Genomic DNA, 25,689 nt, shown 5'->3' with positions numbered 1-25,689 from the left:
CTCCCGGAGAGCTGCGCTTTTCCCCGGTTTATCATGAGAGCGAGGGGCGGGCGGGGGGGGCTGGGGGGATGGGGCGCGGGGTGGGCTGGTTGTGGCCCGCGGCCGGGGGTCTCCCCCCCTCGCCCTCCCGTCGCTGCCCAGCAGCGCCCCGTGCCCCGCGGTCCGCAAGCCGCTCACCCCTCGCCTCATCCCGCCTGTCCCGCCCGTCGGTCTCATTCTGTTGTGATAAACCGGGGAAAAGCGCAGCTCTCCGGGAGCCCGTGTCGTGCGTCGGCTGCCCTGGGCACCCCTGTCCCCGCCGCGTCCTCCGGCCCGGCACCGGGAGGGGAGGGACGGCGCCGCCCGCCCGCCTGTCCCTGCCCTCGGCCGCGCACCGCATTCCTTTCCCGTTTCGGAGAGCCGAGTCACTGACCTTTGCAGCAGCGCGATCCACAGCAGGGAGTAGCGCCTGCAGCAGCAGCCGGCGGCCCCTGCGTGAGCCATGGTCCTCACCCCGCACGGAGCGCGCCCGCATCGGCGCGGAGCTCACCGGGGGCTCCCGGCTGGGCTCCCCGGCGGGGCCCGAGGGCGCGGGGCTCAGGCCCGGGCGGCCTCACGGAACGCGGGGCCCGGGGCAGCAGGTGAGCGGCAGAGGAGACGCGAGGCAGCGGAGAAGAGACGGGAAGGCTGCGCGGCATGGTCCCACTGTCCCGACTGCCACCATCCTCACCCAGCCCACGCCGACACGTTCCCAGAGCCAGACTGCTGCTGTCATCCTGGCGTATTCAAATGCCTCCATTACTCATCAAGAACAAAGTAGGACTATCTAGTAAATGAAAAACCACCACATGGCACTGTCCCCTGCCTCCTACTGATGGCTGCTTCCTCTTCCACTTTTCAAAGGCTACTGTCCATGTCTGCAGCAAAGCATAAATCCTCCAGCTCATGCGAGGCAGCTCCGGATCAGCGGAGGAAGCCGGCACCTGGGCTGCGGACGCTGGTCAGCTTTGGAGGGGCAAACGCCAATAACGGTAAACATCCCCAGGTGACAGGAATCCTCGGGCTTTCCCCAGAGCACAGGAGAAGGAAGCAGGTCCCAGAGTGGCAGACGGGCAGATCCTGCCCGAGGCAGCAGGCACAGGTCTCGCCTCCTCCAGGGACACAGAAGCCGGATTCCCAGACAGACCATCCCTCCAGCCAGCGCCACCGTGCACGGCACTGACAAACGAGTCAAAGTTCGCAGGTTCTCTGCCCAGTTCCAACACTAACTCCCTGCACAGACTCCCCTACGTGCCTCTCCTCCTCAGCCAGAGAGGTGGCCATGACCCTCTCACAGCCAAAGGATCCAGAAAACGTGAAGCAGCATTATTGCTGGGCTTGGCTAACAAGGAGCACGGTCACCTAAGGCCACTCTCCTTCCAGAGAGACTGGTCCCCAGCGCACCCCGGGGACAATGGCACCAGCTCACCAGCCACGCTGGCAGCAGAATGCCCCAGTCTCTGCCTGTCCCACCTTCCCTCCCTAGCAGACATGTCCTAGAGGACATGCAGACCCCTTTTCCCTTGAAGTCTGCAAACAGCGCTCTGGATTTAGCACATTTTGCCTCATTTTTGCCTCCCCGTTCCCCCACCAGCGGTTTGAAGTTTTCTCACCCTTTGCTGGCAGATGCCACGCAGAGAGACAAGCTCGCTGTCCTTGATCTGCTTTTCAGGGCTTCTATAAAGTAGGGCACCAGCATCAACCCAGCGTCAGGTTTTTGATACATTGCTGGAGTAGCCAAAAATAATAACAGGCAGCTTCAGTCAATCTTTTCCTTCTCAAATCTGCAGCAGCAGCAGCAGCACAGGGGTCCTTTGTGTAGCGGAGCACAAATACGGTGCCCGCCAGCCTGCGATGCTGGTCAGCAGTGCAGAGCCATCCCCGCCTGCCAGCCGGGCTCCCCCGCGGCTCTTGAGCCCTGCACGGAGCTCTTGCCTTGTGGGCTCCCCTTCCCCAGAGCCATCTGTGTTTTGCTCTCTGTATTTCCTTTAGCACCTTATCTCCGTGGCTGCTGCGAAATGCTAAGGTCAAGTTACAGTTTTACCAACCCTTTTATCTTCCTGCCAAGGCACTAAAACACAGAACCTGAACTTTGGAACGAGCCTTCGCACCTGCAGTGGGGTGGAGAGCTGAGCAGACCAAGGCAGCGGGAGAGGGAGAATTCAGGTTCTCTCTGCAGCCCAGCGCTGGAACAGTCTCTGTTGCACATTCAGACACTTTATTTGGACACTCTGGAAGGAAGTACTGAACCCACCAAGCACGTGCTCTGGCCTGTGTTCCTGCAGGAAGCCGGCTCTGCTGGGAACTGTGGCAGCTCCAGCTGACATAAGGACCCAGCACTGCTCCACTGCAGCTTCCACATGACAGCAAAGGCCAGCAGGACCCAGTGACAGAGCTCTGTCTGCTGGGAGCTGCCCAGTTGAATTCTCCCTGTCCCAAACCTGAAATTCCAGACAGCTGGTCTGTGCAGGGCTGGGAAGTGAGCCAGGCATCAGGATGAAGTAACGTTTGACCTTGGAGCCTGTGGGACTGTTGTGCTGCACATTGATTCTCCACACTCACCTCAGCAAATGACAACTGTGTTTTCCCAAAGTGACATGGGAAGTGTCACTGTGCCCCTGTCCCATCGATCGCTCTGGGGTTGGGCTGGAGTCTAAAAGACACAAACTTGTTGGAACACCGATCTGCAGTGCACAGGCCATGCCTTGCCCTCTCCCTCTCCACGGCCTCTGGACTGAATACCATGTGTGGCTCAGGAGGTACAGACAGAAATTAAAACTTTGCAGACCAGGGCCTTGGGGACTGCTCTGTCCCCATCCCCAGGGAGTGCCAGGCAGTGAAGGAACCACATTCCACTGACTCAGTGTTCAAATACTGCTGCAGGGAGCATTTACTGCCACCAAGAAGAACCTGTACGTCGAAGTCTCAGCTCATTTTGTCCAAGCCAGGGTTTATCCGGCTTCCTTCCAGCGAGCTTGTAGCTCACACCATGTGTGCACAAGGTGTTGTTTCCCTGTAGACAGCTGTTCCCTCTGTTCAGCAGGTGATACCGAGGTGTATGGCACAGTCAGAGCTGTCACTGCCCCTGCAGTGCTGGTGCTGTCCCCGGGAACTCTACGTGCCCTCCACCCCACCCCTTCTCCACACTTACACCTCCTGTTCCTGATGGGATCCCAGCATCACCCACTGCTCAAGAAATGGCATTTGTGGAAGGAATGCCACTGTCAGGGCAGGTAAACAGTACATTTCCATGGATTATTACAGGAAGTTTTCCATTCCCAGTTATTATTTGTATTATTTATAGTCCTCTTCTCTTGGGTCACATTTTCTCCTCTGGTCCCAGCCAGGCTTGGCTGACTCTGTTTCCTTGGCTGGGCAGAGGAGGATGGTCACAGCTTTGCCTCCAGCCCTCCAGGCAGCAGCCTTTCCACACTCCTGCCATGTTTACCTTTCAGAGCTATTAAACCCAGATATCTCTCACTTTTTATTGACTGTGAAGCCAGTGCTTTGTGCTTTATGACCACACTGTCTATCACTGGGAAACAAACAATTTCCTAATAACCTCAAGGAGTTAGCAGTGGAAGGGATTGTGATTATCCAGATCTACTCCAAATTTACAGTTAAAATCAAATAGCCATTGATGTCATGAAAGCACTTGTTTTAAAAAGTTTGAACAAGCCCATATTTCAGCACAATTAACGTTCCAAACATGGACTTGCACAGCTGATTGGCTGTTACTGGGCTGCTGCTTCTTCCCCTGCGGTATTGACCCCCAGAGCTGAGCTGCAGTGATGGGGCAGAGTTGACTCGAGCACCCCTGAAAAATGGGGAACTGTTTCAAGAGTGTTGACACTGAAAGAATATTTCACTCTGCCTCCAGCCACCTTTCACAGCACCCAGACAGTGCATCTGACTGGCCAATTTCTCTTTCTGCTTATAATTAGCTTTACTTTTCTGGTCTCCTGGATAAGCATTAGACTTTCCTCTAGGAATGTAATCCCAATCCACAGGAAACCTGACTTTACTGAGATGCCACTCATCTTTTCTGCAGGTTTTATTTAAAACAGAACATTGTTATTAGCAGCAGATTTTTCTAAACCTTTTTGTGAGGTCCCATTCCTGCAAACATCCAATATCATTCCGTGCGATTAGTCTCGCTTCAGAGACACCACTTAACATTCAACCACAATTTGAGCCAAGGCATTTGCAGGAGTCAAGTTTTGAATTTCAAATCTAAACTACAGAGGGGTACCAGTGGCAAATGACTTTGAGCCTGACAAACACAAATAGATGTTTTAGCATCTAAACTACGTTTTCCTGTGATTTGTCCTTCTGTCTAACAACACTGGCCTGTATAATGGGCTCAGTTTAATAGGGAAGAGCTGACTTTGGAGGCTGAATGATGTTCAACAAAACGATGTTCTTAAAAAGCAATATCCAAAGAATGCAAAATTTACAATCAGAATAAAGTTGGAAAAATATTCTTTTGCTGCTGCCAAACTTTCCCTTAAAGAAACAACAAGAAGAAAAGCTCAAAGCATTATAAAGTTTGTTTGTGGTTTTTTTATCCATAGCTGGCACCAGGATATAAAGCTAATTTCTTCCAATTGCTATCTGCCTTTTAGCCAGATAGGTTTTAGTGTCTTCTAGGGATGGATATAAAGCACATCCTTCCCATGGGAACCTTCTTTTCAGATGGAATGAGAGGTTCACACCAAGGAAGCCAGTGATTTTTCTATGGCCTTTTCTGGGAACGACCCATTTGTTTCCCCTGGAGCAGTGTGAGGTACGGCTCTGCACCAAACCCAGGTCAGCCCCAGGGACCCTGTTGGACCATCCTGGCTCTCACCACTCCATGAGCAGGGATTAAACTTGGCAGTACTGGGGTGCACTGCATCACTTCTCCAGCTCATTTTTTTAAGTGCAAGTATCATTACTGCATTCTCCATGCAATGCCAAGGGCTGCTACTTCCAGAGCTGATGTAAAAATTGTTATTAAAACTTACAAACTGTGAAAAACTCTTTAAAAAGTCCAAATCCTGGCACTGCCCTAAATTAAATTACAGCCAGGAGCTGCCAGGGGTACCTGGATAAGCACAGAGCCAAGCGTGCGTGCAGTCCTTATCCACAGCCCACACCTGCTGCTCCCTCCTGGAAGTTTCACTAATGAACACAGTGTACAGCCCAGAGGATTTCAGATAAGGGAAAGGTCAGGGTGAAGACTCAGGAGTGAAGAACAGATTGAGCAGGGTTCATAAATGAAAACCCCATTTTAAATCTAAAATTAATTTTTTCAATAAATTAGGGCAAGTGAGCTTTCCTCCAGCTCAGACAATGAAGCTTTCCCTGGATATGGACCACTGGCGGGAGGAGGAGGCACGTGTGCTCAGGAATCAATGCTAATACCCTCAAAAATTAATCTCTGAAAATTGCTTCAATGGAATAGAAACGATTTCATATAAATCTCTGTATGGCAAGAGCTGACAGAATATCACAGTGATACCTGGAGTAGGTACAGACTGAAAAAACCAGGCTTTGTCTTTTCTTACACAGGGTTGGTGCGGTCACTCTGCCTTTGTGTGCCTCAGTTTCCCTGCTGTGGACACAGGCTGGGGCATCAGGGAGTCTGTGAGAGCTGCCAGGGTCTGCTGAGAGCCAGCTGGGGTTACACAGGGTGGATGTGGCTTCCCCAAGATGGAAACATTGGCTATTCCACTGGAAATGAGAGCCATGGCTTGGATTTCAGCATGCAGCCAGGATGGCTCTCTCCAGGGAAGGGAGGCCGGGCGCTTACTGCAGCCACGGGGAGTGCGCTGCACTCGGAATGTGTCGGGGAATGGCAGTGTCTGTGCACACTGTGCCTCCTGCTACCTGCAAGACAAAGCCAGCCATGGTGGCAACAAGCTTTGCAGATCTAAAGCAGCCCTCAGAAGAACAGAGTCTCTCAGCCTGGCTGAATGAGGCATTAATTAAAAGAAGACAGTGAGCAGCGTGTCAGCTTTGCTGCTGACAATTCACCCGGGGAGCTGCAGCCCCTCCTTGGCTCCACCTGAGCTGTGCCCTGCTGAGCTTCCAGGGGGTCCTGTTGCTCCTGCCCCGAGTACCCAGCCCACACCTCTGCACAAATCCTGCGAAAGGGACCCAGAGCCTGGCTGCCAGCAAAAGGAGAAGGAGCTGCAGAGCCATTCCTGTACATGCAGGACACTCCAGACCCAGCAAATCATCCTGACCAGAAACACTTTGTACCATCTTCTGGAGATTCCTGAATGCGTTCTCCACGTGGATATCTCCACCCACATCTTCTAAACAAGGGAGCCAGAGGGGAGCTTGACCTAAAGCTTCACCCTGTGGAAGGGAATGGAGGCAGGAGCAGGGGCAGGTGTGAGCCCCAGTTCAGGAGCTGTACAGTAGAGGCAACTTCCTTTTGTGACCAAGCTATTCTAAATCAATCTAGTTAGAGAGATGCAAAGCACTGACACAGATGCACTGAAACTGGTTTGATCCTTGCCTGAACAGGATTAACTTGCCTCAGTTATTAACTAAATTAAACCCAGCTCATCATCATTGCAAAAATGACTGTATTTTACACTCACAGTTGTGCGGAATTTTTGTAGACAGAACCTGGAAGGATTTTCCTTTGTGATGGTGTTCAGGGTCACCACAGAGCTCCCCACAACCCAGCCCAGCCTCAGTTAACTCCCTGAGGTAGACCTGTGCCTGTCTCACCTGCAATTTTACTCCATTCTTAATGTCTAAACCTACATTTTAGGCCATTAGCCTGTACTGATCACAGGAAGAGTTAAAACTGCTCAGACACTCTAAGAGCCTGAGTTGATGTAAAGTAGACTGAGTTAAAATAAACAGAGTTGCACAGACACCTTTTTTTCTGCTGGGGTTCACTCCTTACAGTCCTGGCTCTGCCTTTTCCACTCACCACCACTAGCATTGCTTTGCAGTTCCCAACTCTGCAGGGTTAAATCTGCAGAGCAGGGCCCAAAAATTCTATTTTACTTTCTTCTGAGAAAATGCAAAATGTTTGGATCTGGTTTAGATTTTGTTCTTGTATTTAATTTCTCAAAACACCAATTTCTGCAAATATTTTTTCTTCCTCTGATGGAATATAAAACCACCATCCAAGTGGGAGGAGCTGACAATCCCCTCTGCCCTGCTGCCCATCCGCTGAACTGCTGCCATGCCACTGCACTAAACCACTTTTTCTTATCCTGACAGATGCTCAGCTTAGGTCAAATCCCTGGGAATACGTAGGGCCAGCGTATGTTCTCACAAACAACACTGCAATCTGCTCCTGAGCTGATGAGGCTGCCCTGGATTTACACCATGGCTGGAACCCATGTACAGCTCTGTGGTGGAGCCTGCCCAGAACTCCCAGATGCCGTGGCCAGCAAGGAAGCCAGAGAGGGGAATGTGGGTGCTGGCCTGGGTGGGCAGCGGGCAGGCGGAGCCCGGGAATGTCCCAGCCCAGAGCCAGGGATGAGCATGACTTTGCTCCCTCTGGTGACAGGGACTGCTCTTCCAGTCCCTGCCCGGCTCCAGGAGAGGGCCTGGCTGCCTTTATACACCATTCCAGGGCACCAAAACTGAAAGCACCAGGTGAGTTTCCAAATGAGCAACTGTGCTCTAAACACAGCAAAAAAGCAAAGTCCATCCTGATGCAGTCCCAGCTGCTTCCCACTCCATCGCAAACGGGAGCCTCAAGCCTCCGATGTCACCATCCTGCACGAGCAGCATTAAAGCCTAAAATGGTTTCGTAAAACAAATGGAGCTGTTCGAAAAGGACATTCTATGTGGCCCTGGGCTGTACTGTCCTCTCCAGGATGGGACCCCCAGCCATCTCCTGATGTCCCTGTCACAGGGTGGGAGACAGAGCAGGATTCAGCTGGGAGGACACAGGCACAGCTGAACGCCAGTGATTCAGCTGAAGCTCCAAATGAATTTAGGTGAAAGGGGAGCTCATTTCAGCAAGAGCTGTGCCACCTCCCCACCCAGGAGCCCACCCCACAGACGGATGTCCCTTGCCCAGGCTGCTGCCCAGGGATACGTGGGGCTGTACCCCATGCAGAGGTGTGGGGTACCCAGACTGTACCCCAGCCAGAGGCCACGTGGGGCTGACAGGGGGCAATGGCCCTGGGCCACCTCATCCAGTGCCTCTTCAGGAGTGCTCCTCAGAAGCATCAGTTCTGGCCATCCCTGCCCATTTGGTTTCAAACTGTGAGGCACAAAGCTGCATTTCCTATTACCAGCCCCGGTATCCCTGCTCTGCCCACTCTGTGTTTGCAGCTCCCTGACTTCATCCCCCTGCCCAGGACACGGCTGCCAGCTCCAAATCCCAGACACACAGCCACAGCCACAGCCACAGTCGGGAATGGGCTCCTGGAGCCCATCACATGCAGTGTGATTCACTCAGGCTGGAGCTGCCCATGCCGGCCCTGCCAGGGCTGGCTCTCCACGAGGAAATCATCAGCCTGTCAGCAGCAATTACAGGAACGGACCCTGGCTCTTGGTGAGTAACCGAGCACGGGCTGTGACTGAGTCCCTGCACGAGCTTCAGTCCTGTCTCGTTTACAGGGCACAAGGGTGGCAGTTCAGACTGCTGGGCTCAGAGGTGGGACAGGGACAGGCCTGGCACAGTGCAGACTTCTGAGAAATTAAAACAATTGCCAAGTGAGAAGAATGTTCCATGATTTCTTCACTTCTTTGGACGCTTGAGAAAAGCACAAGAGATGAGGCTCTGGCTGGCTGATGTGAGGATAAAACAGGAATCTTCCCTGGGATGAGGGATGGGTTAAATGCTCTGTGCTCTCCAACCTACAGCTCTTGCAAAATCCAGATGCACCAGCTGCCACACAGAATATAGAGAATTTGGGAAAAGCTGCCAAGTGCCTTGTCTGTTAAGTGCCTACAACACTCACATCCATGTTACAAATTATGGGATAATAACTTAGGATTTTTTGCTTATGGATTTTTTTTTTTTGTTTAGCTTTGGTTTTTTGTAAAGAGATTAGAGCTGGAGGAACGTGTTAGCCCAGTCCCTGGGCAAAAATCAGTTTTAGCTCTGGGAGCTGCAAGGATGCAGCAAAGGACTGAATGTTAAATCCAAGTCTGAACATTGTGGTTTGGGAAAAGGCAATAAAACCCCCCTGGCATTAGGTTGATGTGCAGTTCCTGAGTACAGTCTTGGCCTGCCTTATTCCATCCCTTAAACACTTTATTACCTTATACACTTTGAGAAACAAAACAACTTTTTAATTCCTTTGCCTGTAGAATGTGAAAGCAACTTCTTCCTAAATGCAGCGAGATCCCAAGTGGAGCCAGGAAGCCACTTGAGTTGTGCACCACAAACACTTCCACGATGTGAATTAATAAGTCTCTCTGAGGATTGGGAAGTGTGCCACATGCAGCATTTCTGAGTCCACAGCCCTTTTATCTAAGTTGTTTTTTTCCTTTATCCTTGTCTCCCTCCATGACAGTTTGGAGATTTTTGGCATCCAAACTGCAGCCTGGCTTGTCAAGCTAAACATCAGCCGAGCCTTTATATGTACGTGAGAAATGAGAATAGAGACAAAAATAGTTATTAACTCTGCTTTTAGAATACTGAACAAGCACAACGGCTGTGTGCCAGTAAAGGCAAGGTTTGGAGCAGTTCTGATCCACATCTGTTTAGCAGTGTCCACCAGCACTGCTGGCTCCAGGGGCTGGATGGGAGATTTCCCCTCTCTGCACGGTTCTGTCACCCCGATGGTGCCATGTTGGGGCAGTGGCACATCAGCGGGCAGCAAGGGGCAAGTTTTAAGTAGAAGACTTGGTGCTGCTGCCCTGTCTGCTCCCTGGGAGGAGAGGAGGCTGCTCCTGGAGCACATCAGTGGGTTTGGCTCCTGCCAGGAGCGCTCCAGGCACTGGGATGGCTCCGTGGTGCAGATCCAAGCATGGTATGTGGGGACAGTGGGGAGAGTCACCTCCCAATCCACCTTGTGACACTGGCATGGCTCTCGGAGGGCCGGAGTGCCTGCAGGGTTTCTGTTTCCAGCACAGTGACGTTCCTTCCCTCAATCACATCCACACAAACTGTTTCTCGGAGACCATCCCAGCTTGCTGCAAACACTGAAACAAGTTTGGAAACACTGGGAACACTGGACTCCATTACAAAGAGGCGATCCACGCCAAGGCGGAGAGAACAGGAATGTGACCCAGTGGAACAGCCTTGGCTTGCAAATGGCTCGTGGACAAAGCTTGCTCTCTCTCCCTTGCTTCTCACTATTGCCAAGCAGTGCCTCACTCCCTTTATTCTGGCAAGTGGCTTAGGTAAAATGTACAAGAATTTATCTCCATGGATAGAATTTTAGAGGAGAAAATGGAAAACGGTGCTGGGTGACCAGCTAGAGTTCAGCAAGGTGCTGGAGCAAAGTCCTGCAAGGCTATTGTGGATGGCAGAACACCCAGCCCAGGACTGCAGGATGCTGCAATACCTGTGCCACACTTTGAAGGAATTTTAATTATAAATAGGAATAATAGGCATGGCCCAGATCCTCACTCCCTGCCTGGTGTCTTCCCCACACTTTGAAAAAAAGCCACTAAAATCAGAGATGTTCAGCTCCTCATTACAAGACTGCTAAAAACTCCAGCTCCTTTAGTAATTACTATAAAATACTTTCAGGCAGTTTTTAAAGGCATTAGTGAGATAAAATGAAGAAAAGAAATACTGCTGTTAAAGGTATGTTAACCATTCGCCTTATCATCCAGCCACTTTATTTTAATGAGGTTTGTTTTACTTCTGGTATTTACTTTGTCACACAGTGCAAGTCTCTGAGTATTTCTGGGTGAGATAAATGACTTTGGAGCAGGTGGGGCTGGCAGTGCTGTGGGCTGGTGGATGCCAGCCAGGCTGGGCACGCTGGAAATGCAGTTGTCACTCATGCCCTGTGTCACAGTGGGCAGGCAAAGGCTCTGCTTCCATCCCAGCACAGCTTGGAGGGCTGCAGATCAGAGTGTTCGGAGAAAGCCTCACGCCGATCCTGCGAGTGGGAACGCAGCTACAGGAGCTTTAGATATGGTGATATTAAATATGCAACAATCATTCCCCAACATCAGAGTAATAAACATCACTGCTCCATCTGATCTGGAATCAGCAAGCATGCTTCTCACATTCACAGGGAGAGACAAAATGCTAAATTATTTATGCTTTGACGATGAACAAATATAGAGAAATAAGTGAGTTTGGTACAATGCAGCAGAGCAGATTCAGGGCAGGTTATTGTACGTCCTTCAATCAAAACAGACTCTCTCATTACTCTAAACAATTGTTTCTCCTCCAAAAAAAGTGGGTTAAGGAAGTCTAATTAAGGGATAAGCTGAATAATTTTGGGTAAGTTTTTTTAGATCTGACTACCCAGGTACAACCATCGCCCCTCTCAATCCCTGAGTGTTAATTGGGATACAGCACCAACCACAGCAATTCCACAGGAACGCAGGGGCTGACTGACTTCCCAGGACATGGGTTTTCATTGTACCTGCTCAGGTCTCTCTCTGTTTTATTCAACCCTGCCCTGCCCAAACAGAAGGTTGGAAACATCAGCATGTTAATGAACCCATTTATGATCATTAGAGCTATTAACCAAGGAGGGCTGCGAAGTTTCGGGGCTGTTGTGCAAACCTGGGGAGCTCAGAACCCACCACGGTCTCTCCCTCATTCCCAGCCCCTCACTCCCTCCGCGGGAAGCAGAGGAGTTCTCTGAATGTGGAGTGAATGGCTGCGCTGAGCCTCAGCCCTGCCACAGACAGATTTTAAATGTCCCAGGAAGCTCTGTAATTAAATGAATGAAAGGAGGATACTCCAGAGTGGCACAGACACCTTCCTATTTTCCATATAAATGCAGGATCACTATTACACCTTCCACTGCCCTGAGACCTGCGGCCAGAATTAGCTGATGTTTGCCATGCCCCACTGACATTTCAAGCTTGGCAGGAATAAAAATCCACAGAGAAAGTGGTGGAACTGCAGGAGGAATGACAAGAATTCTGGGACAGGAATGCCCTCAGAGCCTGATTTTCAGCAGCCACATCAAGCCCTCTGCTACCCAGATGTGTGCATGTGATAGGGAAGGGGATGAGATGGGAAAGAGGGGATGAGAGCTGTCCTTCAATTTCTCAACTGTTTCTTAACTTAAATCCTTCATTCTGAGCATAAGTACTAAATCAGGCTCAAGGAAGGAAAAACTTAATTAATCAGAGGTAGCCAAGTTCAAAGTGCGCCTGGGGTCGGCTTTATTACTCTCCTTCACTTTGGAGGTACAGGGTTTATGGATAATCCCTGTCTGCTGCAGAATGACAACTATGTGGTGCTGAGTATTATTTCCTGGCAGTAACTAAATTTGAAGGTCTCCTTTCCTTCCACTCATCTTTTTAAAGTTTAATATTGTCACTGAAATATAACCAAGGGCCATATATAGCAAAAGAGTTTAAAATACCATGCCCAGCCTGGTGACACCTGGTTCCAGCTCCACTTGTACCTTGCAGACTCCCCTCACCAAGGCTTTTGATCCCGTGAAACTGGGAATTCCTGGACATGAGCAAGGGCTGCGTGGTGCCCTGAGGTAACAGGCCAAGCAAGCCTTCTATATGCTTACTGAGTACCTCCATATCCATAACTCTGCTGCTTCAATCCAGGGAACTGTATCATCATAAAAACCACTTGATTATCTCCATAACAAACACTTCATTTTCTCCAAGGATAGAATCACTCAGGAATTTAACCAATACCAACAGCCATCCATTACCTGATTAAACACCAGCAGTGATAACACCATCAAAAGCAAAATCAGGTGTTTGTGGAGCACCCCGTTAGCAGAACCAGTCTGCAGAGCTGCCCACACACTCTGCACCAGCCCACGGACTGAGGGATCTGATCCCTTCCACTGAGCTGCCTCGTGTTCCCTGCCCACAGTGCTGGCAGCGAGCAGCCAGACATTTCCCTTGGGTATGGAACAGCCCCAGTTCCTGTGTTTGGAGCAGGGGCACAGGGGTTCTGCGCCCAGCAGCCCATTCCCCCATCAGGGAAGGAGGATGCTTGCACAGCACACTCAGAACTGTTTTTTTCCTTATTCCCAACCAGCTGGCAGCAGGCTGTGGGAGTTATTTCTTCAGACCTGCATATGTTTGGTTATGGATCATCCATTCAGATTTGCAGTGTTTTGTCCAGGCTGAATGCTGGTGCAGCAGCCAGGCTGGGATTGTACATGGGATTCAGCTGAGTCTCAGTTCAAGAGGAGTGCAGGAATGTCACCTGCTGGGTCACACCCAGCTCAGTGCTGGAGTGTTGTGACACTCACCTGGTCCAGTCTGCAGGGAAGGGCTCAGCGACACGAGGACTGTACCCACTCCAGAGTGAGTATGAGAGGCACAAGAGCTGTTCAAGCTGCAGGGCAGCACGGGGGAAACAAGAGGCTCAAACTGGCTGTGAATAGATTCAAACTTGGAAATCAGGAGAGAGCTTTTAACCATGAGAGAAGTGAAATCCAAGATTAGCTTTCCAGAAGGAGGGAGAACAGGGAACAAAACCTCAGTGATGTCAAGATGGAGAAAATATAGTTATGAAGGATATTCAAAAACATGGTCATTGGGAACAGAACAGGTCTGGATGTGCTGAACAAAAGGATCCCTTCTGGTCACATGGAAAACGTCCTGGCTGCCCTAAGAGCCTAAAGACTTCTTTGGCATGTGGAGATGCACAGCCAGTTCTTGGATACCCTTCCTGAGGTCTGGTGGAGGAGGGCAAGTGTGGGCAGAGGTGCCCAGCCCAGCTGCTCCCAGCGCCCCAGCAGCCCCCGCATGGGGCACGGACCAGGATGTTCCAGGGGGCTGTGGTCATTCCCTCTGAGGCTCCACCAGCTCCCGCCTGTCCCACAAACATGAATGTTCATACTGGACAGAGAGCCCCATTCCCATCAGCCCCACCAGGAACAGTGGGATGGAGGGAGCTGGCTGGGCCCTGGCCAGGACTGGGCAGGTGCAGGAGCTCCCCAAGGGCTCCCTCAGTGCCCTGAGGTGGGATCTGTGCCAGAGACCAGCAACTTCCAGGGAAGCATTTGTTGGGCTTGGGATGGGGAGTTCTGCCCCATGCCTAAATAGTAAAGCCAGCATTTAGTTCCTTCATCTCCACACGAAGTATCTCATTTCAATTTAATTTCACAGTTGTAATGGATTTTTCAAAAATATTCAAGAACATATTTACTTTCCAACATCTTATTTCCTTTCACATTTGAAAAAACTTTCTATCTAATCCCTCAAGTCATCCTACAGTCTGAATAATTTCAGGTTTTTAATCAATAGCTGTCAGACTTGTCAAATTACTTTAGGGACCACAAAGCAATTTTTAAACATTCATAAACCCTCGTAGAACAGTTAAGTGCACTGAATTTTAAAAGAAAGAGGAACTGAATAACACTGATCAAATAGGATTATATTCTGGCAAATTGTAAATTAGGTTTTTTATGAATCTTCTCACACCTACTTATCTAGTGTCAGGCTTCTTCTGCTGCAGGAAGAAGTGACTGTTCACCTCTAGAGAAAGAAGCCTTTTCTCTCCTGCCTCCAAGCCTCCTTAGCAGGAGCAGGGTGCAACGCCTTTTATGTTGTCCTTTTTAAAAGCAACATCATTACCCAGCCAGCTACCCCAGGGTTCTCTCCATCATCCTACTGCCTGGGCCAGAGATGGCCAAGCTGCTGCTCTGAAGCTCTGCAAACGCATCTTGGCTCCTGGCATCCTTCCCAACACAGTCTTTGCTTCCCAGTGTGCTTCTGGCATGTGCATCTGTCTGACATGTCAGTCTAGAAATGAAGGTCGCCAAAAGTTCTCAATTTATAGGACATCTGTACCAAACCACAGCTTGAACCTTTTATGAGGCTGATTTTCCATATTGCATTAAGTCAAACTCTGAGGTGACTGTGGGAGCCTGTGCTGCTGTTGCCTGTTCTGTGCTTGTTCTGGGAGGAGAGATCAGGAACATCTGAAGAAGTCAAACATGTTTCTCCAGAAATGACTACACACCACAGTCCCACGTCACCATCGCAGCGGCTTTCTTAAATTTGAGGGATGTGGCCTGAATGGGGAGGAAAAAAGGGAGCTTCATAGCTACACTGAGAATGCTGGAAGTCTTCCAGGAAAAAGTACAGCTCAGATCAAAGAGGAGCTGAAGGATGGTGAGAAGAAAGGAACATTTGGTGAGAAGAAAGGAACGCTTGGCTGCCCACGTTTGGCTGGCCACATGCAAACGAACAAGCCTGAACCCTCCGTCCTCCTCCTTCCAGCCGAAGTGACTCCTCTGCTGCCTCAGAACCTCCTCAGACACACCTGCCCTGCTCCTGTCCCTGTGGGAGGCTGTGTCCCTCTGTGGCAGCAGCCCTGTTTCAGTGGGACGAGCTGGGCACCAGCTCAGAGCCCGGGAGCCCTGTCTGTGGCACTGGATCCACCACGACACCAGGGACAGTCCCGTCCCTTGGCTGCTGACCACAGGACGGGGCAGGACGGTGTTTTCCTGGGGAATAGCTGTCGACAAGAGGGATCACTGCTCAGGTAGGGCTGTGGGAGCAGGACACAGGCAGGACATGGGGGGAGGCCGAGGTGCTGGGGACTCGCACGCTCTGCTGCTGCTTCTCGTCCAGTACAGAGAGAGCTCAGAACCGGGGCCCAGGGCTCCAAAGCCCCCCTCTGGAATGCTTTACCTTATCCTGTGCCTTGTTTCAGCACTGTTTCTCTGCCCTTTCCCAGTGCTCCTCACGCACAGATTTGTGGCTGGTCAGCACTGTCAGCCCTGCTCCCATCCCCCTGCAGCCTACTGAGCATTAAACACACACCCAGCTCCCTGCATCTGCTGCAGATGCCCTTTGCCAGAGATGTGCAATTTTCTCTGCAAAGCCCCTAAATACCAAACAATGGCTGCTTTTAACCTCCACACTGGTTTCTGGTTTCCAGAAGGACTCTTGCTGTTGCCATCTCCATCAGCTCAGCACTGACAGCAACACAGGAGCCCTGTCCTTCCGTGGTGTTGCTGCAGCCACCCGCCTGCAGCTGCTGCCGCCTGCCCAGGCACAACTGCCCCAGAGCTGGATATCAGCAGACACAGATTTTTGATATCCAGCTGACCTAGTTTTGACAATGGTTCGACGTCTAAACCATTGCTCTGGGAGCTGAACAGGTCCCAGCTTTGGGAAGCCTCATTCCTGGAGCCCAGGTGGCCAACATCTGCCCCAGCTGCTTCCTCAGCCTTCAGCTGGGGCCTGGAGCTCATTAACACCAACAGCTCCGAGGAGCTGGGAAAGGGGACTGGAGGAACTGCTTGCGAGCTCAATTCAGCCACAAATGTGGGATGTCTGACTGATTCACAGTTGCTCTTTTTTGTAGTTCAAGCTGAAGATGCAAAAATTTTTCTCAATGAGAACATCTCGGCAAGTTCTGAGGTTTTTGAGGCTTGCTTTGCTTTTCTTAGCGAGGTGCTTAGTGGGTCTGACAAGCTTGACATCACATACATCAAAAATGTGTTATTCTCATTCAGTTTTCTCTATATTTAGCTTCTTTCCCTGTAGTTAGTTTGTTTCCCTGTATTTAGCTTGTTTTCCTGTATTTAGCTTACTGCTGTTTGCCCAGTGAAGCACAAAACCAAACACACCTCATTGTTAGCACTGTGCTAACACACAGCAGCTCAGACAAACACATGTGCAATGACAGGTATTGTATGTGTCAGGCTAGAACAATTTGATCTTGAGACCTAAAAAACCAGTAGAGAATGATAAATATAAATAAACAGGAGAAGGACACTGAGCAGATGAGTTCAGCGTAAATGATGGAGCAAACTTTTCCTTTCAGCTGAAATGATTAATCCCCCTGAATAACACTTGATAAGGATTCAAGCATGTCATCACTTTCCATTAGTAATAATAATAATAATAATAGTAATACCAAAGTACTCTTTGTTGTGAGATAACCTGACTGGGGATTTGTTAAAGAACATTTAATTACAGGGCTACTTCATTAAATGTAAAAATTGAACTGAAGACAAGAGGCTTTGATTTGTGGAGGAAAAAGTAACAGGGAAAAAGAGGCACTTACAGGATCGAAAAGGAGATAAACACCCTAAAAGAAGCACTGAAGAACAAATTCTCATGTTCAGAGAGAGAAACCTGCCTGGGACCCCCAGGACAAAAAGCTGAGAGAAGCCAACTGAACAAAATACAACCAGAAAAGGGAGGAAAGCTCTAGAAATGGGGTAAGAAAGTTGGAACAATTACTTCAAAAATGAATTTTAAGTTGGCTACAGCATCCTCACTCTGTTTCACCATCAGTTGGGTGCACTTCCTTTCCCACAGGGCAATCCAGAGGCAGCAGGGAGGGGAGGCAGGAGCTGTTCTTGCCACCACCCTGGTGTCCTGGTTCCCCCACCACTCCCAGGTCTGCCCTCCTGCACCCTCACTGCAGCTCCTGGAGAGTGTTTGTTTTCCAACAGCTTGTCCTTATCTGTATTTGTGGAAGCATTTCACAAACTCCATCAGTGCCTCAGGGAGCTGTGCCATGGTCTAAATGGACTGGGAGCTGGGAATGACTCAGGAACTGGCTGGAATGGTTCAGATCCTACATGTGGAGTGGTGGGAGCTGATCCAAAGTGGGTGGGAAGAGAAAAATGATCAAACAGAAAAGCTTGGATCTTCTGAATACATTGGGTTTCTCTTAAGCCAGGCTGTATCTTCTCTTTCCAGAACATCCCCCTCACACCTGCCAATGCTTAACTTTTAAAATAGTTGATGCTGCTTCCAAAATGTGTCTGCAACATTTCCAAAAGAGATAGTTTCCCTAATAAGAAAAATAAAGTCCTTCCTGAAAGAATGCTATCATTAATAACCCCTTACTGTCATGCTGGTCTCCTGTTACCCCTAAAATCCCTGAGAGCCATTCAGTCTGTACCTGCTGGCTCGAGGCGCCTCTTGGAGCCCAGCTGTGGGACTGGGACTAAATGGACTCCCCACCCAGCTGGGCTGCTGCGAGCACTGGTGTTAATAGACAGAAACGCCCCCTGCTTTCAGAGCCTGAGTGCCTTTCACAGCTGAGTAACTCCAGTCACCAGCCAGGCCACAGCTGCGTCGGGAGAGAAGATGGAGAAAACGCCGCGCGCCTCCGGAAAGTTTCGTGCTTGTCATCGTCTGTAACAGGATGCTCTGAACACAGGGTGGCTGCCAATACAGAAAAATTAAGACCCATTTTTAAACTCCACTGAAATGCCCGATGCTGCAGGAAGGTTTCCAGGCAGAAAAGTGGAGGAAATGCCACATAAAGTGGTAAAATATGTGGACAGTCCTGCCGAGGAGAGCATTCCAGCATGGCATGTGAGAGGTACTGGGACAGGGCTTGGAAGTCCCAACACCACCTGAGTTATCCTGCATTACACTTCATTCCTCTCTCAGAAACAATAAACCTGGTTTAGGAATACAGTTCCACAGAAATACTGGAAGATCTGGCCTTAATACACGGGTTTATAATTAACACCAACTTCAGTGTCTATGTGAGCAAAGAGGTCTCTGGGGTCCTTGGTCAGGGAACAATTCTGTTTGAGGCCCAGATTGATGGTGTGGTGCAGCTGTGCAGAGGGGACTCAGAGCTCCAAGAGTTTGGTTCCAAAGCACTTTTAGGGGATCTTCCCACAGCACAGAGGGCACTCACAGGGCTCCTGGTGATCCATGAGGCTGCCAGGACAGGGTAGGGACTGGAGTATCTTTTCCAACCAGCTCCTGGCTAAGCAGGAGGAAGAAGCAGAGATGGAAAATACCCTGAGGTTATAAGATGGTATTTAAAAAAAAAAAAGTTCAATTGAGAGATTATTCCTGGGATTTGACTTGCTGCCATTCCCATTGGCATTTCTGGGAAGTTTTCTTTTTACAAACAAAATGTATTTTAAAGTTAAATGTCTCGCTTCTAGGTTTTCTGGTGCAACCCGGTGAAGAACACTGCATAGTATCTTTGTAGAAAATAAAGCTCAATTATCTAATAGGCCTTGGATCTGTGCTGCAATTGTAGCAACAGGGTGAGCGCCCCAAGCAACAGGAACTGTGCAAATACAGAAAGTGAACAAAGCCCACAGAGATTCACCATTTCAAACAAAAACTGCTCCAGTCATCCAGTCCCTCAGTTCTGCCATCTGTGAAATGGAATATGGTCTGTAGCTGCTGCCTTGAAGAGAGCCTAGAATCAGACAATGCCAGAATGGTTTTGGTTGGAAGGGACCTTAAAGCTCAACCAGTGCCACCCCTGCCATGGGCAGGGACACCTCCCACTATCTCAGGGTGCTCCAAGCCCCGTCCAACCTGGCCTTGGGCACTGCCAGGGATCCAGGGGCAGCCACAGCTGCTCTGGGCACCCTGTGCCAGGGCCTCACCACCTTCACAGGGAGAGATTTCTTCTGTGTTTCACTTTGAGCCAATTACTCCTTATCCTGTGACTACCCTTCCCGATAAAGAGTCCCTCTCTGATGTTAAGAGGACTTATACAAGAGTAATTAGAAAATATTACCTCTTTGTGTTAGATGTTACTGTTCCAAGAGCCTTTTCCTGTAAGCTGCTGGGAGGCCCGGCTGGCTTTGTGGCCTTTGGCAAGATTCTTCTCTGTCCTTTCACTCCTGTTGCCAGCCCAGTATCCCAGAACAAGCTCCATCTAACCCGGGATCCTGCCTCCAGCAGGAAGGCAATCTTGTTAACAAAGAGAAAATACAGTTCCTGACCCTTCAAGGCAGGCAGGCAGAGCCCTGAAACTTTTGATTTATTCTTCTTGCTGATGTTGGTTGCTTAGCTACAAATATTCTCAATGCTCATAAAAGCCTCTCTCCATTAGTCCTCACCGCAAGGTTTTAAGTCCAGCCACAGTTTATTTTTCTTGAAACCTAGGTGATAAAATTTCATGTTGCTGTTCCATCTGAGACGGAGAATGCCCTGTTCCCTGTCCAGAGCCCGACAACTGCCGTTAGCACGAGGAGGAGCAGAGGAGATGTCACCCTCCAGCACCGAAGATGGGCAACAGAGCTCAGCTCTGGTGTAAGAGCACTCTTAAAAAAGGAAACAGGGAAAAAAAAAAGTAAGAGCCAAGCCTGATGAACCAAACTGAGCCTGCAGCTCAACCAGAGCTGCTGGCAGCTCATCCCGTGGAGCTTGTCCGAGGCAATGCCTTGAAACCTGACGGGTCTGCTCAGCATCTGCTCACAGGGGACGTGCGGAGCCCGAGGCTCCCGGGGTAAACCATCCGTGGGCAAATCAGGCTGGATGGGATCAGCTGGTACAAGTCTGGCATAACAAGGGCAAAACATCCCCAATCCCCCACAGAGCTCCCTCTCCCCAGCCCCTGACGTGTGTCCCTGCGGAGCGTGTGGCTGCCACCAACAGCTCTCCCGGGCTGCTGGAAGGTGGGAGCATTCCTTAACCTGAGGAGCACCAACTCCATCTCCCACCCTGCACTGCCTCTGTGTGAGGGACAGGAAAAGGCCATCAGCAGGTGATATGAGTCACTGGGAAATTATGGTCTGGTCTCAGGCAGGGAGAAGTAAAATTACTGTGAAAACAATCACCTCGCGGAGCTGCCCGGCAGAGAACAAAGGAAGCGGGTCCGGGTAGGAACCCAGGGACAATGGTGGCACCAGCTGTGGGGACAGGGCAGGCAAGAGAATTCAAAAGTGGGCTTTTTCCTGCCTGCTGAAATTAGAGAACAATGAGCAAAACCTCTGTGGTAGGAAAGGGAAGCAGCTTAGCAGGAACACACAGCTTTGGCACCAAAGTGCTTCTAGTAGACCAGCAGTACCCAGCTCCTCCCAGCCCAAACTGGAATTCTGTGATCCTAAAATTACTGGACAGGAAGGAACAGACAAGCACAGAGAACTGTGAGGGGTGTCACATTCTGATGACTAAAAGCTGGAACACTTGAACAGTGAAAAGCACCTTTTGGGCTCACGGTGCCTTGTGTTCGGTGAGCAGGTAACAGAGGAACGCGCTGGGAGTCAAGGGCCTCCTTATCAAACTAATTTTTTAACGAGCAACCTTGCAACGACGCCAAGAGAGAGCAGAAAGCTCCCAGTCAGCACTGCACTGCAATCAGCGATTAATTTGTTGCCCGATGCTTTACTTGCTGCCCATGACAGAGCTCATAAATCCTCATTTTTATTGATGTCCTGGCCGAGGGGCCACGCTGGAGAAGGCTGGCTTGTGCTGCAGGTGTCCTGGGCAATCACCTTGCAGGATATGACAAACTGCTTAGAGGCTTTGGTAAAGCCTTTTAATCATTTTATCAGTCTAATTCTTGTTTTTATTGTCTTGGCTGTAAATTTATGGCAGCAGCTCAATTTGCATCCAGCTCTTTCTGGGAAATGGAGTGTGAGACCCTCCCATGGCAGCAGGGCAGAGGCTGTCACCTCTCAGTGCCACAGCACCAACAAAAGCGCTACCAGCAAGGTCCCAGACAGGCCCAAGGAAACTGGGGCTGTTCTCCCCTCCCATTCCTGGGTGCTGGTGTTACCATAGTGGAAGGGATGACACGAAGAAAAACTGCCTGTTTAAAAAAAGACAGACATTTCCTATATGGTGAAGAGGTGGAAGAAGGAACCAGTGCTGGGGGAAGGGAGACTCTACTGGAACAAGTTTTCAGCCATCAATGTCTGCTGGACAAGTCTTTAAAAGTATTAAAGTCTGGGTCTTAACAAGCCTTAAAATCTGGGTCTCCAGCACCTAAAACTGTGTCTGAACTGAAAAGTGCCTTTACATGTTGGTATGCCAGGTGATACAACTCCAGGTTCTTTGAATGTCTCCTCTCAACACAAGTGACAATTGTATCTTATTAAACCTGTCATCAAATTGCAGGTCTCTGAAACGGTGCAAGTCAAAGAGAAGCAAAGCAGGGGGGTGTTTCTGTACAATACCCAGTGGAGCTGAGGAAGCCTTTTACATAAGAAAGGTGTTATTTCTGCCACTTTGAGCAGAAGGAAACTCAGGGAATTACTGAGTGCTTTCTCATCCCACTCACTATCTTCCCAGCTTCCCCAGTGCACTCCCTGGGGCCAGGACAGCCTGGCAAGGGGCTGTGACAGAGCACCAGGCATGGGGCTGTGGCTCGGGCTGGGGCAAGTGGAGCTCCACGCGTAGGGGTCACTGCAGGCAACGGAGACGTCTCCTGAGGAACTGGGGCTCCCCTTTGTCTCCAGCTCTGCCCTTCCACCCGCTCTGCTTGCATCTCCCTGTGCCAATATTGGCACTAACAAGGCCACAGGAGGCAGCTCAGCCTCACCAGTCTCTGCTATCTCCACAAGCCCCACGGCAGCTCTCTTCTCCCGGGCTCCAGTCCTGCCCAGGGACACTTCCCACTAATTGCTGTGCAGTGGGAAGGAGGATGGTGTCAGGAGGTGCAAACAATCTGGAAGGTCACACATGCTGCTGGCTGGGCCTCTCCAAAAATCACCCAGACCCAACCCCGCTTCCTCAGTGCTGCTCAAAAGGACTGAACTCATGGCTGGGAATCAAGAGAAAGCACGGAGAGTCCTATCAGCTTACCTCTGAGCATTAACACAACCATTAATTTTACCATTTGCTCATCAAGCTACATCTTAATGAGAACCAATAGAGATGGGGCCATGACCTTTCCTCCCTCCCTGCACACTCCTTTCCTTAAACCCGTCCTCCAAGCCTGGTCCTGCCTGGGGCAGATGCTCAGTGTCACTGCTGGGACAACTCATCAGCTGTGACCAGCTCACAAATCTGAATGAGGCTTAATGCAAGAATTCCCTGCTTTCATTCTATGTAGGTGTTCCTAGTTGTAGGTATCACAGAAGCCCAGAATGGTTTCGGTTGGAAGGGACCTTATAGTTCATGTGGTTCCAACCCCCTGCCACGGGCAGGGAACCTTCCACTAGACCAGGATGCTCATATTATTATAAATACGCTTTGTTTTCAAGCTGTGCTGTGATTATTATTTGCTGCATTTATTGGCCAGTGCATGGCTATGAGGGCTAAGAGGGGTTCTGCTGCAGTTTAAGGTATTGCAAGTGATACTGGCCACCCTGCAACTTTTGGGAAAAAGGAGATGGGAGGGAAGAAAATTGTCTGAAGCCTAATGAGGACGCAAGCACTCGCCAGATTTTAATTTGAAATACTTTCTTTCTTTTCAACCATATCCTTTTCTGCTGGGCTCTGCAAAGAGCAGAGCTGGACAATCCTACGGGAAGCTGGGAGAGACTAACAATAGAGGAGGAGTGGAGAGGGGAGTGGAACCAGCCTGGCTCCTTGTGCTCAAAATGAAACAGATAAAGAAACAAATTGCATAAAGGATGACTAACAAAGACAGCTTTAAAAATCATTTCAGGGTTAATCTTCTCAGGTTCACAGCAGGGACAGCAGGAAAGGACATTCGGTTTCACACATTACGTAAGTTTTAGTCCATCTCCCTTTCAAGTTCTCCGGCTGCTCCTACCACGTATCCAGACACCCACATCCCCGGGACTGCCTGCAAACACCCCGACCGCCAGGCACGGCCACTTCCTTCTTTACAATCACGCAGATCTTTTACAACGGCTTTGAAAAATCTGTGAATTCTGCCTGGCCCCTCCGCACGCTCCGCTCCCCGTGGGTGTGAGGGAATTGCTTGCCTGTGATCCGTGCTCCCAATCCACCGGATCCCTTCTGCAAGAGCATGAGGGCCCAGAGCAAACACCTCTCCAGCAAACCATGTCACCATTTGATTCCTGCATCCTCCTCTCTCCCCACCAGTGCCAGAGGGAGCGCCGGACGCTGCGTTCCTTGGCGGGTGATGGAATACAGAGCTTGGCTCCAGGCGCAGCTGCCCCGACCCCCACAGGCTGATTCCACAGGAAACAGCACAAACATCTGCACCGCCGAACTGCCGGACAGACCTCGGCAGAGCTCTGCTCCAGCAATCCAGCAATCCAACCGCTGGAAATCCGGCACACTGCAAGCTGCCGTAGCCCCAGCAGTCCCACTAGCTGAAACAACGTGCTGGAAAATCTGTTTTCTCCATATCTGCTCCCTGTCCCTTTTGAAAATGCAGTATATCAATTCAAAAGATTGTAAAGGTCCAGCTTTTCCAATCTGGATCATCCACTTCCAGAGGAAGCTCATAAAGGTGCAGGGAATACTTTGTCATTGCAGTGCCATTGCACTTTGGCAGATCCTGGTGAACCACCGAAGAGAAAGGTAAGTGGAAAACTACCAGGCACTTACCCAAGCCTCCACGGGACAGAGAAATAAGATCAGGACAGAAAAGTAAGATCAGGACAGAAAAGCAATGCTGAAGTCCCCGGGAAAGTCAGCTGCTCCGGCAGCAGGGCGAGTCCATCCCCCCGGCTGCCCTCCCTCGGCCGGCTCTGCCCGGTTTGGATTCAGCTGCTCTGGAACCGCTCGCAGACTCCCGGACTGCGAGACTTCCTCTGCAGCTGATAGTGGGGTTATGAAAGTAAACTGACTATTGCCCTTTGTGGGGGAGGAGGGGGCTGGGAAGCTCAGCCCCTTCCCTTCCTTTGTAATTCAAACCCTTCCTCGAGGCTCAGTGTTTTGGAGGAGAGGCATCTGCTCCCAGCCCCTTCCCTGCTGCCGAGGAGCTCACACCGGTCCTGGCGGTGAGCCAGGCTTGCGAACTGCACTCGGAGTTTACATGACAAAGCAGCTCATTCCTAATTAAACTTCATCCAGCATTTTTCTGTCTCATACATAATTAGTGCAGAACAACAAACCTAGAGGTAAGAAGGGAGAGTTCGAGCACGGGCTGCTCTGTCTGCACCTCTGATTCATGTTAAGATTTCCTCTTTATTTATGCAGTAACTATCTCGCATCACTTCCAAAACATTCCGTATCCACCATCCCCGCTGGGGACACTTGGCCGAAGGTTGGGCAGTGCTGGGAGGATGGATGGGAGGAGGGATGGGAGGAGGGATGAGAGGAGGGATGGGAAAAGGGATGGGAGCAAGGATGGGAGAAGGGATGCTGGTTGTGCCAGAGGAGTGCACATTCCCGAACCCTCCCTGAGACACGGCGCTGCTCCCAAAGCCTGTCAGTGCAGTGTCAACATCTTTCCATAGGCAACTGCATCAGGATCGGCCAGCTCTGCTCTTTATTACTTCCTGAAGGCAGTTAATCTTTAAAGCTCAAACTATAACTGCTGTCAGCTTAGCTCGCAGCCTCCTTCTATTGGTATTTACAAGTCACATTTTAAATTGCGAAGAAGCCCAGGCGTACGGGAGTTTGTCCACAAACCAGACAGACAGGAATTAAAGCACATTTTCCTCAAATCTGCTTGAAATCTAAACTTTTATTATTAGCCATCCCCAGTGCGATAATAAACTCTAGTCCCTGACAGGAACATATGGATCTCATCTCCACTGTATTCCAATATTACAATAATCCACAGTGACCTAGTAAACAGGCTCAATCCAAAAGATTTCACTTCAGCTAGCCAATGAGAAAGTTCTGGGGTATGACAGAAATAAAAGGAAAATAACCCTGAATATTTTGTTTAATTTCCCACAACCCCTTACGACTCCCCCTCTCCTAACACACATCCTCCCCGAGGCAGAGGTTCTCACTCATTTCTGATGGCAGATGTTTAGATTTGCTGCTCTGGTGATGGCCATA

The 25,689-nt window shown here is 50.1% G+C and overlaps 1 protein-coding gene across 12 annotated transcripts in view; it reads right to left on the bottom strand.

Annotated features, from left to right (window-relative positions):
• The window catches only part of LOC121676365 (DAB2 interacting protein), a 163,924-nt gene that overhangs the window by 45,702 nt on the left and 92,533 nt on the right, over positions 1–25,689 (bottom strand). Inside the window, exon 1 of one of the 12 annotated variants that reach the window (XM_042052770.1) lies at positions 24,283–24,474. The exons of 8 other annotated variants lie outside the window; for them this stretch is intronic. Coding sequence is in view for 2 of the 4 variants with exons in the window: in XM_042052768.1 (XP_041908702.1) it covers positions 1,632–1,744 (113 nt within the window). In the remaining 2 variants the exon portion in view is untranslated. Of the gene's footprint in view, positions 1–177; positions 296–412; positions 503–1,631; positions 1,972–24,282; positions 24,475–25,689 lie in introns of those variants that run through there. 3 more of the 12 variants (XM_042052768.1, XM_042052769.1, XM_042052771.1) reach the window with 3 other exon arrangements.

The sequence above is a fragment of the Corvus kubaryi genome, unplaced genomic scaffold, assembly GCF_017639235.1.
Source record: "Corvus kubaryi isolate FWS band 111438036 unplaced genomic scaffold, C.kubaryi_AGA036_p1.0 78, whole genome shotgun sequence".
Lineage (NCBI taxonomy): Eukaryota > Metazoa > Chordata > Aves > Passeriformes > Corvidae > Corvus > Corvus kubaryi.
Note: the sequence above shows the minus strand (reverse complement) of the source record. Positions and strands in the feature narration are given on the sequence as shown.